This window comes from Homarus americanus, unplaced genomic scaffold (assembly GCF_018991925.1).
Source record: "Homarus americanus isolate GMGI-L3 unplaced genomic scaffold, GMGI_Hamer_2.0 scaffold48416, whole genome shotgun sequence".
NCBI classification, from domain to species: domain Eukaryota; kingdom Metazoa; phylum Arthropoda; class Malacostraca; order Decapoda; family Nephropidae; genus Homarus; species Homarus americanus.
Genome location: NW_024736097.1, coordinates 514,700 through 530,282, shown reverse-complemented (window position 1 = coordinate 530,282; position 15,583 = coordinate 514,700). Strand labels below are relative to the sequence as shown.

Sequence of the window (15,583 nt, the reverse complement as noted above, 5' to 3'; positions counted from 1 at the left end):
TATTGATATCAGGCTTCATATTAGTGTTTGTAGTGTTGTTAATGTTTCCAATTGTGTTGTTCATGTTGTTAGTGTTACTGTAAGAGAGAGAGAGAGAGAGAGAGAGAGAGAGAGAGAGAGAGAGAGAGAGAGAGAGAGAGAGAGAGAGAGAGAGAGCATAAGTTCACTTGCCAGTAAGGCGTAACATAATCTGGGCTGGTGGTGGAGTGCATTCATCCCGCGTGGGCTCCACATAAAACAAATGAGAAAAATGAAGAGAGCTTACAGCAAGTAGGCTTGGGGGTTTTCAATTAAAAAAAAACATTAATCTTCAACACAAGCAAGGATGCAGAGTTTGCTTGTAGATGATAAACCGATTTTGAAAGATTGTGAACTTGAAGGAGGGGGGGGGTCTGGGTAAATGAAATGTTCGTGTTAACTGCATCTCAGTGTTGTTTATGGCAACGAATTAGATCTATAACAAAACTTGCAATACGACTGCAACAAAATATGTAATCCATGGAGTAATTTTCCCACATTAAACTCCCCCCACATTAAGTGTGTGAACGAGTCAACCATCTTTGCTATTTTTTAAGCTGCTGAAGTGACATTAATGGCAGCCAAAAGGAAAATGTCTTTATATCTCTGTGTCATGACCGATGAGTGGCGAAGAGGATAAAATAATCACCCACCATTGACATCGAACTGAACTGCTATGATAATAATGAAAGGACTCGACCAGTTCCAAGACCCTGTAATACTCGAAGAAGATGAGATCATTACAGGGTTAAGGCGGCTCAGAGACAAGAACGTAGTCATTGCTGGTTGGATAAGACCTGAGGACCCACCCAGGACTATCACTGTCCCTGGTGCTCACTGTTATCTAAAAGTAGACAGTGATATGCATTCACCCACCTACCCACTCGTCTGCTCACCCTCCCACCCCACTCCCTGGCACAGTTCCCCCACTCCTCATCCCAATCCCCACACTCACATAGCTCTCAGTAATATACCTAAGTGTGTAATGTTATCTCGCACTGACAGTTGACATGACACATCTTCATTCTCATCTCTTCTAGGACATTGTAAATCATCTCATTATATTAGCACTCGTTATATGAATGGGTACTGCTAGTGGTTCATGTCGCCAGTATAGAACACAGTATGACCGACACCCATCATCAGTCACTTCTCCTAGAGTGCTTATCAGTCGCATTAGCACCCGTTATACTTACACAAAATAATGGACATAAAAACACACACAGAGACATAGATAAACACAAACAGATATATATACACACAGAGACGTTAATATGCATAGAAACACTGATGCAAATACACATACAGACATAAATACACATGCAGACACAGACACATACACAAAGGCATACAAACACAGACACAGACAGACATAGAGAGGTAACACCTCACTGTCCACTCTGTACAAATTAAAAATAGCATACCGTGTTTGGCCTAAAAGTTATGTTGTATTATGGCATTAGCATGTGTTGCACCCCCTTCAGCTGTGATGTTAATTAAAATACAGTCACTGTCATCACCACCATTACTACTGCCACCTACTACTGCCACCACCTATTACTGCTGCCACCACCATTACTACTGCCACTACCGTTACTACTGCCACGAGTGTGAGCTCTTTCAAGACCAGACTTGACCAACGCGAGCAGGTTCAGATACATTCAGGAGCCAGTGCATGCCCAGGACTTACCAACAGTGCGTAACAGAGACATGACCTATCGCCCAAGCGGCTAACCAGCCGATCAGTGGTAAAGAGGATAAAAGTAAAAGTGATTACTACTGCCACCACCTACTGCCACCACCATTACTACTGCCACCAGCAACTACTGCCACCACCTACTACTGCCATTACCATTACTACTACTACCATCTATTACTAACACCACCATTTCTACTGTCACCACCTACTACCATGACCACCAGCGCTACCATCATTATCAATACCACCACTGCCACAAACATATCAACCACTTTGACCAATCAGTGCCGGATTAACCATGAGGCACTTGAGGCACTGGCCTCAGGGCCCCCGACTCTAAGGGGCCCCCGACTCTAAGGGGCCCCCTAATCCAAACATTCTCGAAGTTGAAGCGTATAATACATGAACTTCGTTCAACGATGTCCTAGCAACGTCTCAATTGTCTGTCTCTTATGAACATTAAATGTGTTATTTTGCAGAAGCTTAATATTGATGAAATCATTGATAAATTTGGGTATATTTTGTTCTTGTTATTTATATATACCTTGAGGGTAGGGGGCCCCAAGTTGATCTGTGCCTCAGGCCCCTATTAAGCTTAATCCGGCCCTGTGACCATTACCACCACTACCACCATTACTAACATAACCTTTACAACTAGTATCACCCATCCTTCCATAAAAAGCACAAGTCAAAGCTAAACCACTCACATAATCCCGACGGCTAATTTGACACAACCTTTCCTCTCGCCTGATCCTATCCACGCTTCACCAACTTATATATGTTCTTTATATGAGCAGTGCGTGACGTTACTTGCACGATAAGTAATATGGATATTTGCCATTGGATGGCGCTAGTGACGAGCTTGATAGGGGAAACTGCGAAGGCTGTTGTTGTTTTTTCTTTCACTTTATCCTCTTCCCCACTACTAGCCGCTAGGGCGGTCGATCACGTCTCTGTTGTGAGGGCGCGTGTTTCCCACACCTCTACACCACCCTCATCTTACTTACTTCTCTTAGTTCTTACTCTTACTCAGTTCTGTCACCTCTTCTTTTGGTAGCATGGACATTCTTTTGGTAGCATGGTCGAGGGTCTAGGCACATGGGTATGGTAATTCTGGTATCAAGTCACTTGGACGGAAATAAAGGTAAAATACTGTGGGAAAAGTGAATACACCTAAAGTACTCTAAAAACAAATTTATTAATATGAAATCAAGGGGAAAAGATATATTATTCATCATATAACTAACAGGTTCAACTCCTGGGCTTATTGCAGACTCACTACTTTCTTCTTTACTTATTTTCTTATTTACTTATTTTCTTATTTCTTTCCTCAACAGTAATTACCTAATACACGTTAATACTGACACTAGCATATACAGGGGTCCACTACCCAACATGGGATAATTATTTCCAACTAATTATCCCTAACCTATATGTTACAACACTCTCTGTTGACATATACTTCCAGGAGTAACCCAGGGTAGAACACTGGGGCTCACGACCGTTGTTGTGGTCGGTAGTAGCCAGACACATGGCGAGTCTGGGGTCTGGCCCAACGAAGCAGTGGAGCACCTTAATCAGGCGGCATTTGTGCCATCGTTTCATATATGATCCCTGCTGGGTATCTACTACATCCGGGGCAGTTGTTGAGTGGTTGAGCGATGCAAGAATCACAATGGGATCTGGAGAAACATTGGAGCAGCGTCAGGGAAGGACTGGGAAGCATGACAACACAAACAACTCTCTTGTCTAGACGACAGACATGTTTACGTTATATTACTTCTTACACTGGTTGAATGACCATTCAACTGTTAAAATATGAACACTGATGAACACTGACATTCACTACAATTGACTGAATTAACTGAATGGCTACACATAAACATACCTGGAGAAACATTGGAGCAGCGTCAGGGGAAGCTCTCCCTGGCGATGCACGGGTATAAATACCCCTGAGTTGCCAGTGATCGCTACTCACGCAATGACAATAATCACAAACAAACTAACTGTTACTCATTCAAAGATGACTCTCAGTTGACAAAGGTCTGGCGAATTACTTGAGTTGATTTACACAGACTAATTCTAGATTGAGCTTCCCAGGAGAAAGTGGAATAACAACGCATTGATAACTGTCTTCACAAAGGCGGGACTCTGGGAAGGAACACAAGTGTAGCGTCTATGGGGAAAAAACACGTCTTCTCAGGGGTCGCTAACTCAATCATGTTTTGCGGTCGTGGAGTTTAATAAGAATCATTAGTTAAATAGATCAGCAGTCAACGTGACCATGACACTGTTACTTATTGTTGATAAGTACTGAGTATGTACTGGGTGTATACTCTAAATCCTACGAATCAACCCTCCTGCCCTAATACTGTACTGCGGAGAGAGTACTGGCTATCTACCCAGGTCTTATGATTTCATATTACAGCTGCATGCCAAGAAAATACTGTCTTATATAGGTTCCCCGTTGAATGGGAAACTTATCAAAGAAAATTATTAAGGAAGGGGTAACTCGTATACTTTTGGTGAATCAAGTAAATATGGTTCGTGCCATTATATGTACGCCTTTGTCCGAGCATGTAGCCTTAAGAATGTATGTAGTTATTCTTAATTAAGAATTAAAAATGCATATGGTATTATATTTGATTCTATGTCTTAGGTCTGATGATGACAAGTGATTTGTCAAAACGTTACCATATTAATGATAGCCTACTGTTTATCAATACGGCGGTAATGTTATATATATATATATATATATATATATATATATATATATATATATATATATATATATATATACTGATAACCACAAGGAAAGAAGAAAAAACGAAGTTCCCAAGCGCTTTCGTGTAATTCACATCTTTAGGGGTGAGTACAGACTAAGGAGAAGTACAAAACAAGGTATATACCTGGATCACGCGCACCTACAGTGATTTACTTGCACATCTATATATATATATATATATATATATATATATATATATATATATATATATATATATATATATATATATATATATATATATATATATATATATATATATATACTTGACTCACAGTTTGCCTATACGGACATGGGTGACCACCTCAACCTAACATAACCGACAGTATCATAATATAACATAACATAAAATTGACTGCTACACTTTACCCTCCTTGATTATGTAAGATTCTCTTAATATGCGGGAGGTCAAATTAAATCTTTATCCCTCAAATGGTCAATATCTCAATTAGGCAATTGTCAAACTATGACATAATATCTCATAATAATTGGACAAAATATTTCAGCAAATATTGTTGAACATTTTCTCTTATTAAATTCATGTCGAATAAAGAATAAATTTTGAAGCTAAATATTTATCTTATGAGATAAAATACGATAATTTTTATTAATCCCAGAACTACATATCTTTAAATACAGTCCTTATCATACCCAAAAAGTTCTAAATCCATTTTATACATATCAATAATTTTGATCATCAAGCCCTTGGGAACATTTTCGTAGTACCGAAGATCAGATAGTTCTTGTGAGGTGCCTAAGGATATGTGCCGCCTTGGGACAGTGGTCTTGTGAAGGTGCAGGGGGTTTAACACGTACTTGGTCTCCTCAGGATTTTCAAGATGCAATATAAACTTGTAGTCAGTGACACAGGTTTTACACAGCTCATTGACGGGGGCCCAGTGCCTGTCCTCCATACCCAAGTCCCGAGTCCACAGTACATGCTCTAGAAAATCTATCATTGAGAAAGAGGCATTGTAGAAACGTCTCATTAGCTTAATATGTTCCGCGTTAGAATACCAGGACCTGACAGCTGTATCGAGGATCCTAAGCTTGGACACCTTCAACAACTTTTGTGTACCATTACGAAGGTTATTATCGTCGACGACCTTCTTCGTCAAATACTCAAAGAAATCAGGTGAAGGGTTGACAAGACCTTTGTGTATCAAAGCTGGAAGCCAATAAGACGTCCACCTTGTATTCCACCTCTGCCTACTTCCCGTTATCTTCTTGAACGTTTTGTTAAATGCGAACAGTGGATAACCTTCAAGGAATTTGTCTCTGCAATGAGCGTAATAAAAAAAGAAACATTAAGCTCAAGCGTGATTCAGTTAATAAGGAATACCAAATAGACCTTTCTGGTAAACTCGCACTATAACTTTCATCAAAATATGAGAATATCTGCTACCGAGTACTTTGTGAAGGAGCATCGTTAACGTAATGTAAAATAAAAGTCATTAAACCTTACAGATGATCTTTTACTTAACAAATTTGAAAGTCCCGTATCCATCATCCATACAGCTTCCTTTACAACATCACAACATCCTCATCATAGTTCTCTCCAACAATTCCTCCTCCTTTTTTAATGCGTACGCCTCTCCTCCCTACACCAACATCAGTCTTTCCATTGTCTTCTATACGTTATACATCAATTTTGTTATTATCCTTCTGTCAGACACCACTTCTTCAACCTTCCTTCCTTTGGTCCACTCCGCCCTCACCGTACAAGAAATAATGGGAAACGTTTTTTTATTCAGCTCATCAACAAAAATCACAGATGGTTCAGAGAAATGTGGCTCGACTCCTGGTTCAGCTCTTCGTTTGTGGTGCCCAGCCACTCAGAACTCTCGATACAGATTCAGTGCTTCCTTTGTGGTGACCAGTCACTCAGAACTCATGATACAAACGACAGGTTGACATATTCCCATAGGTAGAGGTTCTGCATGATGAATACATTCTGAATAAATTACACATAATGTCATGTAGATAATCAGAATCGATTGCATATGCCAAACAAAGATTTTTATTTAGTATATTACGATATTATTATTTTTATGAGAAAATCTACAAAATGGCGTAAACGAACCGAAATAACCACTAATTTGTACCAACTGACACTGCTGGTAGTCAAGGCTGGCGGGGGAGAGGGCTCAGGGCAGGGCCGGATTCAGGAGTGGGCAAAGTGGGCAGCTGCCCAGGGGCCTCCACAATCTGGGGGCCTCCACCTATTACAATATTTTATTTATTTCTTTATTCATTTGGATTATTTTTATTTTTATTCTTTAAAATTCATGTTTATCTATTCCATCACGTAAAACTATGTTCAGCAAGAAGCGTGATAGAAATTAGGCTAGCTACTCCTTGAAATTCATGAATACCTGGTTTTCCTATGAACCGTATATTTTTAATGAATGCTATTGTTTGTGTTGCTAATAATATATTTAGAATTCCACAAACATATATTGATTAAAAATGAACTACATGGAATAACGAAATTGAGATTTAAAAAAAAAAAAAAAATTTCATTATCACTTCCATTAAGAATGCCATCAGGGCGCTGTGTTCTAATTTCCTCAATATAAATGCAAATGGCTTCAACATTCTCCAAAGACGTGTTCAAATTTCAAAATCATCCCGGGGGGCTTACAGCTCCCCCCGAAACTCCCAGATATTTAGGCTCGCTTCACTCGCCACCCCACCCCCTTGGGTAGTTATAATGAGGGGGGCCTCCACAAAGAGGCTGCCCATGGGCCTCCACAGGTCTAAATCCGACACTGGCTACCATTACAAATGGCGGAGTCGAGGCGGGAGATACCGATAGCGAAATATAGGAAAGGTTTAGTAGTGAAAGAATGTGGGTTAAACAGAACAGACTCTTGGAGGAGAGAAAGTGTGTGGCCTTCTGCCCACTGCATGGTTTTGGGTGGTAGGTTGGGGTGACTGGGGCGATGGGAGAGGGGAAAGGATGTGGAGAAAAGAAGGCGAAAGGAAATGGAGGGCCCATCCCTATTTGGGTGGGGTGCACCTCAGCTTTAATTTGTTTGGAGGGCCCATTCATTATTTTTTTCTGAGTAGGGTTACACTTTTTATTATAGATAGAGGGAAACAGATGGTAATCACGGAGAATTAATTACTGGTGTGCCCATCAGTCTCACCATCGTAGCCATGAACGGCTGAGATATGGTCGTTGTAGTGCTTTTATTTACCCGTTACACATCTCTCACCATACTTAATAATATTAAATATCCTCATGACATTCTTATTGTTATTAGTGATTGCGGAATTCACGATGTTATGCTCCACCTACACACAGCCTGTTACTAGACTACCCCCACCTCCTCTATCCCCCCCCCCCCATACTGCAGCGGGCGACATCTGTTGGCCGACCATAGCATTTCCCCCAGCTGTTTCGAAACTTCAGACTCAAGGCAATTCGATCCCTCACTGTGGCTGTGTAGCGGACACGACTTTGGTGCACGATAGTACCTGGAGCGTGATACAGTACAGCACCTGTTCTTGTGCTCCTTAACTACAGAATTCTGTCTTCACTGCAATATTGTAAATTTTTGTTTGTAACCGAGTCTAGTTGTTACTTTTGATTTTCAGTGTGAACTACTTGGGATTTCTATCTGTTGGTTTATATCTTTCATATTCTTTATACATGTTCATTATTCAGAAACTCCGGCTGCCCTTCTATCCGCCTTTATTTTTGTTTAATTATCGTACTATTCAGAGTATGTAGTCTGCATGTAAAACAGTTATATTCCTCGTGGCTTTGTTGGGGTAAATCTAACGTAGATTGTGTAAACGGTCAGAGAGAAGTTCCTTTTCTAGGGAACAGAAACTTTGGTCAGTTTTCCTTTTATTTCCATAAAGCTGCAGCCCAGAGATGTGAATCAGGATGGGAGACTACGGTTGCTTTCTCTCTATCTAAGGCCTTGGTGCCATACATCATAACAGGCCGATGAGACACACCTCTGAGGATGCGATGCATTTTTTCTAATATACGCAGAGCTTCAAACTTAAATAATAAGGACAAATGCATTATAGCTAGAGTTGTCTCTAAAACCTTGTTTAAACTAAGCTAAAAGAAGGCTACCACGCACCAGAGGTCAACATACTGTACCTGTAGACTGAAGCAAGACGAGCAAGTGGATGCCTCGCCACTAAGATCTTCGGGTAGTCTTGGCTCTTTGGGATATGCTTCAGTGTGTTCATATAGGCTCTCCACGCAGTTGAACCGCCCTGCAGGTGTACGAGTGGATGTTAACTTTCTATATATAAACAATCTGGCTTGTTTTATTTCTTATATGATAATGAGAGTCTGAAATTCTGCTTTAGTTTGCTCATTTGTGGAATAAAAATAATGAAATATATCTACATTAGCAGTTTTATGTTCAAATATAATTAAAACACAGTGCAACATGCTATTGCAGTTGCGTCTGAAATAACAGACATATATTGTAATCAATTATGCTAAAACCTCGCAGAAGTTTATGGCTTTTTTTTTTAAGATGAATATAACCCACAGGCTCTATATCAGTCAACGTTGGTTATTCGCTAATTTTTTGTTGAATAAAAGCTTATAGAAACAGGCAGACAAGGAGACGCTCTGGTGCGTGTGTGTGTGCGTGTGTGTGTGTGCGTGTGTGTGTGTGTGTGTGTGTGTGTGTGTGTGCGTGTGTGTGAATTCATCCATTGTATAGATAAAATGAGCCACAAACCTTAGGAACGACGCATACTCGAAATGGAGTGGTCAGTCCTACTGTCCCAATATCCAAGAAACCACTATGCTTCACCCCGGGCCGTCGACACACCTGCGCCAAATGTTCAACTCTCTTTTTTAACACCTGACCAATTGACTCTTCAGTGGCGGCCTGGGGTTGAGTTGATGTCCCCTGAGGCCTCTCTATATTAACCCGGGGCGAGACTGACCTTCCTTGTAGTTCCTCGTGTTTGTCAAGCCTTATGAACTCCGACAAGACGAACACCTACAGAAACATACAATTATTCGTCACTGTTGACCAGTGTAATGTCTGAAAATTAACCCTCTACCACATTACACCAGGATAGATTCTCGGGTATCCACAATCAACCCTGGTATAGTTAATTTTAATTTTACACTACTTGACTCTTCAAAAACATCCTCTCCCTGTACCCTCGCTGGCTGTCTCTAAGGTCTTGCCTAGCATAGATAACCACACCTCTATTGCAAGTTTCTTGAGAAAGGTTCGTAAATGAGTCATATCCAGCAATACTGAACTCACATTCCTCTGGGTCGATTCTCCTGTTCTTGTACAACAGTTCTGCAACTCCTACAATATCGGGTTGATGCACCCTCAGTAGTGTTTCAAATTCCTCTCTCTTATGAAGGAACGTGTCAATATTAGTGTACGAGTACATGACATTCAAGCCAGAATTTGTTCTGGGTAAGGTCTCTGCTCTTAGTAGTAACTCCGGCCCCCCTCCATTCTCAGAAGCTGCAGCATTTGCTAAGTACACTGTATTTTGCAGTGTGGTTAGAAATTTCATTGTTTACACGGCTTTCGCCTCCTCCCGGCTGATAGGCGGAGCTGGTGCCACCTCCCGGGTAGGGGGTAGAGCGGGTGGAGGGTGCGTTGCTGACCCCTGGCTCTGTGTCGGCACACTTGCTTCCACTAGGGGTGCTGGTGGTAGAGTGGTACCGTTCTTGCCTCGCAAGCGAGATGTCACGGGTTCGATTCCCGGCCCGGTGGAAGTTGTTTGGACATACTTCCTAGTCCCCATTAGTCCCTGTTCACCTAGCAGTAAAGTAGGTACCTGGTGTAAATCGAAAGTTGCGAATTCGTATTCAGAGACAAGTTGTTGGAGCTTCCAATAACTTGATGACATAAACCATTGACTCTTCAGGCTTCTATGCCCTTAACTCTTCAGGCTTCTACGCCCTTAACTCATGAGACATAAAGGCAAGCATGAACTTAGCATGCTTCCCTGTTGAGCACTGTAAACGCTTCTGCGCTTCACCTTACACAAGGATGTAGGGGGGTGCCCAATGAATAAAAACGAAACTTGCTTCCACTACCCTCCCCCTTAATATAACCCATGTACAGTACACCCATCCTCGTTTCTCTTTGACTCCTCCCTCTTCTGCTTCAAGCCCTGCAGGAGCTTCCTGTGCTGTTCCCTCTGCATTACCGTGCGATCTGGGTGAATGAGCACACTCCGAAATGCCTCGCTCTTTGCTGAGTTTTTCGCCTGCCGAATAACCTCCCATTTCTCCTCCTCACTCACTAGTGTGATCCTGAGGGGGCGAGGCTTATCCCCCTGCTTTTGTCCCAGCCTCCTCACATCCTGAGGGTTTGATGGAATCCTCAGAACTTCTGTACAAATAATATTAAACTGCATCTTATCGTGTTATCCTACTCTCAGTTCCCTGGCTCTCAGGGACTTCAAAAACTATTACATTGTTCCTGGGCTGGAAACGTTCCCTTTGTTCCCCCTCTCCCATAACAGTAGTTCCGCTAATTTTTATTTCTTCGACACACCTCTTCAGAGTCCCTAGCTGCTGTAGAACCTGTTCTGATCCTGCATTACTCTCCGCCCCCCCCCATGGCCCTGCTAATGCTTCAGCATAACTCCTCTTAGCAGCCACCTCCATTCTATCGGCTACTTCCTCAGTCTCAGCAAGGATCTCTTTCCCAACATGTTCTAGTTTGGCAACCAGCAAGGCTCCAGCTTCATCTATTTTCGTCCCTCGGGAACTCGTTCCCCTATGGCTTGCAATGAAAGAAAACGAATACGACGCCATCGTATTAGTGACGTGTCATTATCCGTCAATCGGAAATTTCGGAAATTTCAAGAATTCTTTTTTTAGGGGGGACCTAAATACCATACAATAATAAGGAACAAATTGCCCAACTATATAAAAATAGACCGGATTTTGCACAAAATCAAACCTTAATGTTAGATGTCAATATGAGATGCACAGAAATTAAAAAGAGGTTTAACATCAATGATCCCTTTCTTAAAACTAGTCTCTTTTCTTAATCCCCAGAAAGCTCTATATACAATCATTCCAAGAACATCATTGTCAGACTTGGTTAAATTGGTACCAAGGATATTTAATGGAACCCTTCAGGAGTCAACGGATCAGTGGCAAAGGCTGTGCTGGGAGACAATAGGTTGGATATTTTATTTTTGTATAAAAAAAGTAATGAAAATGAAATATGATGATAGTAACCTTAAATATGATGTAATTGGAAGATTTGCGTTGGACCACTTGGCATTGCCACGTGAGGCTAGAACTCCGGCCGAGATCACGCAAGACTGAGAACTCACGTTAACACTAGGGAACAGTTGTGAATTACTGATAGAAACCTTGAGGTAGTGACTGTCTTAGGTGTGTTGTCTCAATTGATTCTTAATTTTAATACTAATAATTTTGGTATGGGTTAATGTGCTTTTCCTATACTAATGATACTGTGTGCGTACCTTGTCACCTCCTTGCTGTACTGTATACATTACCTGATCCCTAAAGATGTGTAGGGTCACGGACATCATCACAGTCACTACGGCCACTAACACGGCTAAAAACCTCTTCAGCATCATCCTTTTGTTGACTGTCACAGTACAGGAGAGTTCGTGTCACTGCCTTACTCACCACCTTCCATCAATGACTTGCACCTTCGTCAATATATCGTCGCAGAAACACGGTCACTGAAAATCGACATCATGTGCATTAATTTCACTTCTTGTCTAAAGTTTCGACAATGCAGCATCTTTAACTCTGGAAGTATTTTATCAAGTATGATGAAGATCTGGGCCTGATATTATAATCTAAAATCAATCCAACTAGTCTGTGAGAATCCCGTTCTTAAAATCCCTGCTAAAACAAAGGTAGATAAGTTGGCAAAGATAAAGGCAATACCAGTGTCCCTTTTCCCTTTATCTTACATATCACAAGACTTGTGTTAATAACCTAGCCTAACCCAACCTAATTTAACCCAACCCAACCCAACCCAACCTAACCTGACCTGACCTAACCTAACAATAAAATGTTAATAAAATAATAAAGTTTGTCTTCACATTTGTTATTTTCTTTGTTAAAACTGTAAGGGGTGTGACCAGTGGTAGCGTAAAAAAAAAAGTAGACAAAATTCAACCCCGTGGTGGTATCTGACCCGAGGTTTGAACTGGCGAGATGCAGTGTGGTTTGCTGCACCGGGACATGACATAATACTCGGCCACTCCATTATGTTAAAAAACACACACACACACACACACACACATATATATATATATATATATATATATATATATATATATATATATATATATATATATATATATATATATATATATATATATATATATATATATATATGAAAGTTGGCACAAATATTTTGTTTTTAACCGACAAGCAAACCTTTCGACCCGAAAGAGCTTTAGCAACTTCAAGGTCATCATCAAGGTTAGGGGCCCATTAAATGTCAAAGGTCAATAGGTTGAAACTCTCTGTTTCGGCGGTAACTCCCATGGTTATATACTCTTGTTTTTTGCTCATATTTCGCCTATGTTCTAGGCTTATAATATGTCTTCCAAGAGACCAGAAGGTGTGGGAGGTGGCACCACAAGCACTGCCATTAATATTTCTCTTTGGGGCCACTAGTGAAAACTTTACCACATTGTTGTTGTTATGTTATTACTGCACTACAACAAAGAACGTCTTTAAGCAAAGTTAGTAATACACTAGTCCAACAACATTAAAGATTACGAGAGAGATAGAGATAGAACTCTGTGCTTTACCAGCCAGAACGCCGGAACCAGTGCTAGAGAGAAGGTCGCCAGAGTTATGTTATGGTTATTTTTTAACTCGTAATTTCGGGTACATATACTTTTTTTTTTTTTACTTTGTTACATACACACACACACACACACACACACACACACACACACACACTGTCCATGCAGATTATGCAAAAAAAATCATCATAACTTCAAAACATAAACAAAGGGAATAAACCATTCTGACGTGCGCATTAGCACATACAGTATCTGCTTAAACAGTTCACACGATGTATGATTATTAAACAATTCTGCTGCACAAGTTTCACGTATTATATTAATGTACGTTAATTTGCAGATGCTAACCAACCCCACTAAAAATATACCTAAATAAATTTATGTGTTCTTGATCTGCCCTTTAAAATACCTCACTGTAAGCTTATTATACTGTAATTGTAACTGCATACAAACTCAGTATACAGGTAAAAATAATCATCGATAACTGCATCTAACAGATCTGGAACCTTGGTCCACCTATTTACTGCAGCTATACAAAAGTAATGCGATTTAAAAAAAACGAGATTTGTAGAAAAAAATTACATACCTTCGTCTGCAAAAATAGTAAGAAAGAGAACATCAAAAATAGCCACATTCATTACCAGCCACCAGACTAAGGACATTAATTAACCCTTTCAGTACGGGACGCCCCTTTTAGTATTTTGTTTAGCTGAGATCAGACGATTTTATTCACTGCAGAGTGGCTCCCGCACAAGAGTGGTTAATTCACCACCAAGCTTCTCGAGATTGCTTGTGATGACACGACTTAGGTTGCCACACATGACCACCCCAAGTGCCCCTCAAAGGCCAAACAAGGAAGCGCGAAAGGGATTTGTTTACTTTGCTGCAGACATTGTTGGATTGTAATGTGATATTGTTTCACTGCATAGTTCACTAGGCAGTACTAGCTGCACAAACTTTACCACTTCAGTTTGCACAACGTATGATGACTACGGTTATTCCGATCGCCAGCAAAGCATTGAAATGGCAAACACCTCCGACACTGTTAGTTCTTTACTGTGGCTGTCAATGGGAGGAACACTTGCTTGTTTTGCTGTGTGTGGCTTACATACTCCCAATGGCTGCACATGTGTACGAAATATGCTAATACAGATATGAATCCATACATGTTTTTGTTGTTGTTGTCGTTTTCTATGGGATTAGCCCACCCGGGCACAGGTCACCTACCTACATCGCGGGGCCTGGGGGAGGCGGGGACAAAAGAAAAAAATAAAATATATCTAGAGTGAGAAACAATATATATGTTGTGTTGCAAAAGTAAGAGAAACAATTGAGATCCTGCAATTGTTTGTAAATGAGGCAGATACAATCAGTCAGATCAGCAACCTGAGACTTGGTCACAATTTTTTTAATGTCATAATGGCAGCAGGGTCTACCATTAGACAACACATTATGCTTCCAATATCTCTCCAGGCGGTAGTACCTCCTTGTCGCAAGTGATATTGCCTAAGATGTAATCTCTATCTTTCATGGTTTTCGAATATAATAATAAACGCCTTGTATATTCAATCAACAATATTCCCTGTGGCTATGAAAAGATAAAAATAATATTAACGAAGGAGAAAAACGATTTATCCCTCGCCTTCATTAAAAACTGAACCTATGAACAGGTGCACACTCCAGGTCCAAGCTTGTGAAATTGGTATATGTTATCACTTGAGGTGTCCACTGTCCGTCCTCCACCTGAATATAACATTTTAGTTGCATGTACGGAGGTTATAATTATTTAAATGGTGAACCAAATATAATAATTGTCTTATTCTACTTACACCATAAAGCGTTCAAGGCAGTGGTACTACAGTGGAGAAGGTGGACAGAGCAACAAACTGAAAAGTAACTTTCTTGATATTATCGTGAGCAGCTTAGTACTGCCTCTACCCCTGCAGATCACGGCTCGACTGACCACATGTGGCTTCATGTACGTAGAATCTACTTCCAGCATGAATGTTTCGCTATTTTAAGCAAAAACCGAGAACTAACTCTTGTAAATGCCACGAGCTGCTAGAGTTTCGTTAAATTAACTCAAACACGAAATTAGTATGTTAAACCTACTATATTCAGAATATATATTTACTGATGAGCTAATAGTTATTTAGCTCGCTTTGATGACGTGGAAAGTCAACAGTCGCCATCACGCTCAAGCTGGACGTTATCTATCGCATACAGAGTACCACTGGGCTCCCGATCCACTTCACCAATATTTCTTCGGTTTCATTAGTTGATATATTATTCTCTACTTCATCTCA

At 40.6% G+C, this 15,583-nt stretch overlaps 1 protein-coding gene across 2 annotated transcripts; it reads right to left on the bottom strand.

Moving 5' to 3' along the window:
* Window positions 1–4,770: 4,770 nt before the first annotated feature.
* Window positions 4,771–15,225, bottom strand: LOC121871949. 2 transcript variants are annotated; one of them, XM_042374564.1, is made up of 5 exons: window positions 15,107–15,225; window positions 12,000–12,191; window positions 9,221–9,487; window positions 8,623–8,741; window positions 4,771–5,777 (listed from the first exon to the last, which is right to left on the bottom strand). In XM_042374564.1, exons 2-5 carry the CDS (start codon window positions 12,081–12,083, stop codon window positions 5,129–5,131), a joined length of 1,119 nt encoding a protein of 372 aa, XP_042230498.1. In that variant the 5' UTR covers window positions 12,084–12,191; window positions 15,107–15,225; the 3' UTR covers window positions 4,771–5,128. The 2 variants fall into 2 exon arrangements, with proteins under 2 accessions (XP_042230498.1, XP_042230499.1); XM_042374565.1 differs by lacking the exon at window positions 15,107–15,225 and adding an exon at window positions 14,240–14,334.
* Between the last annotated feature and the right edge of the window lie 358 nt (window positions 15,226–15,583).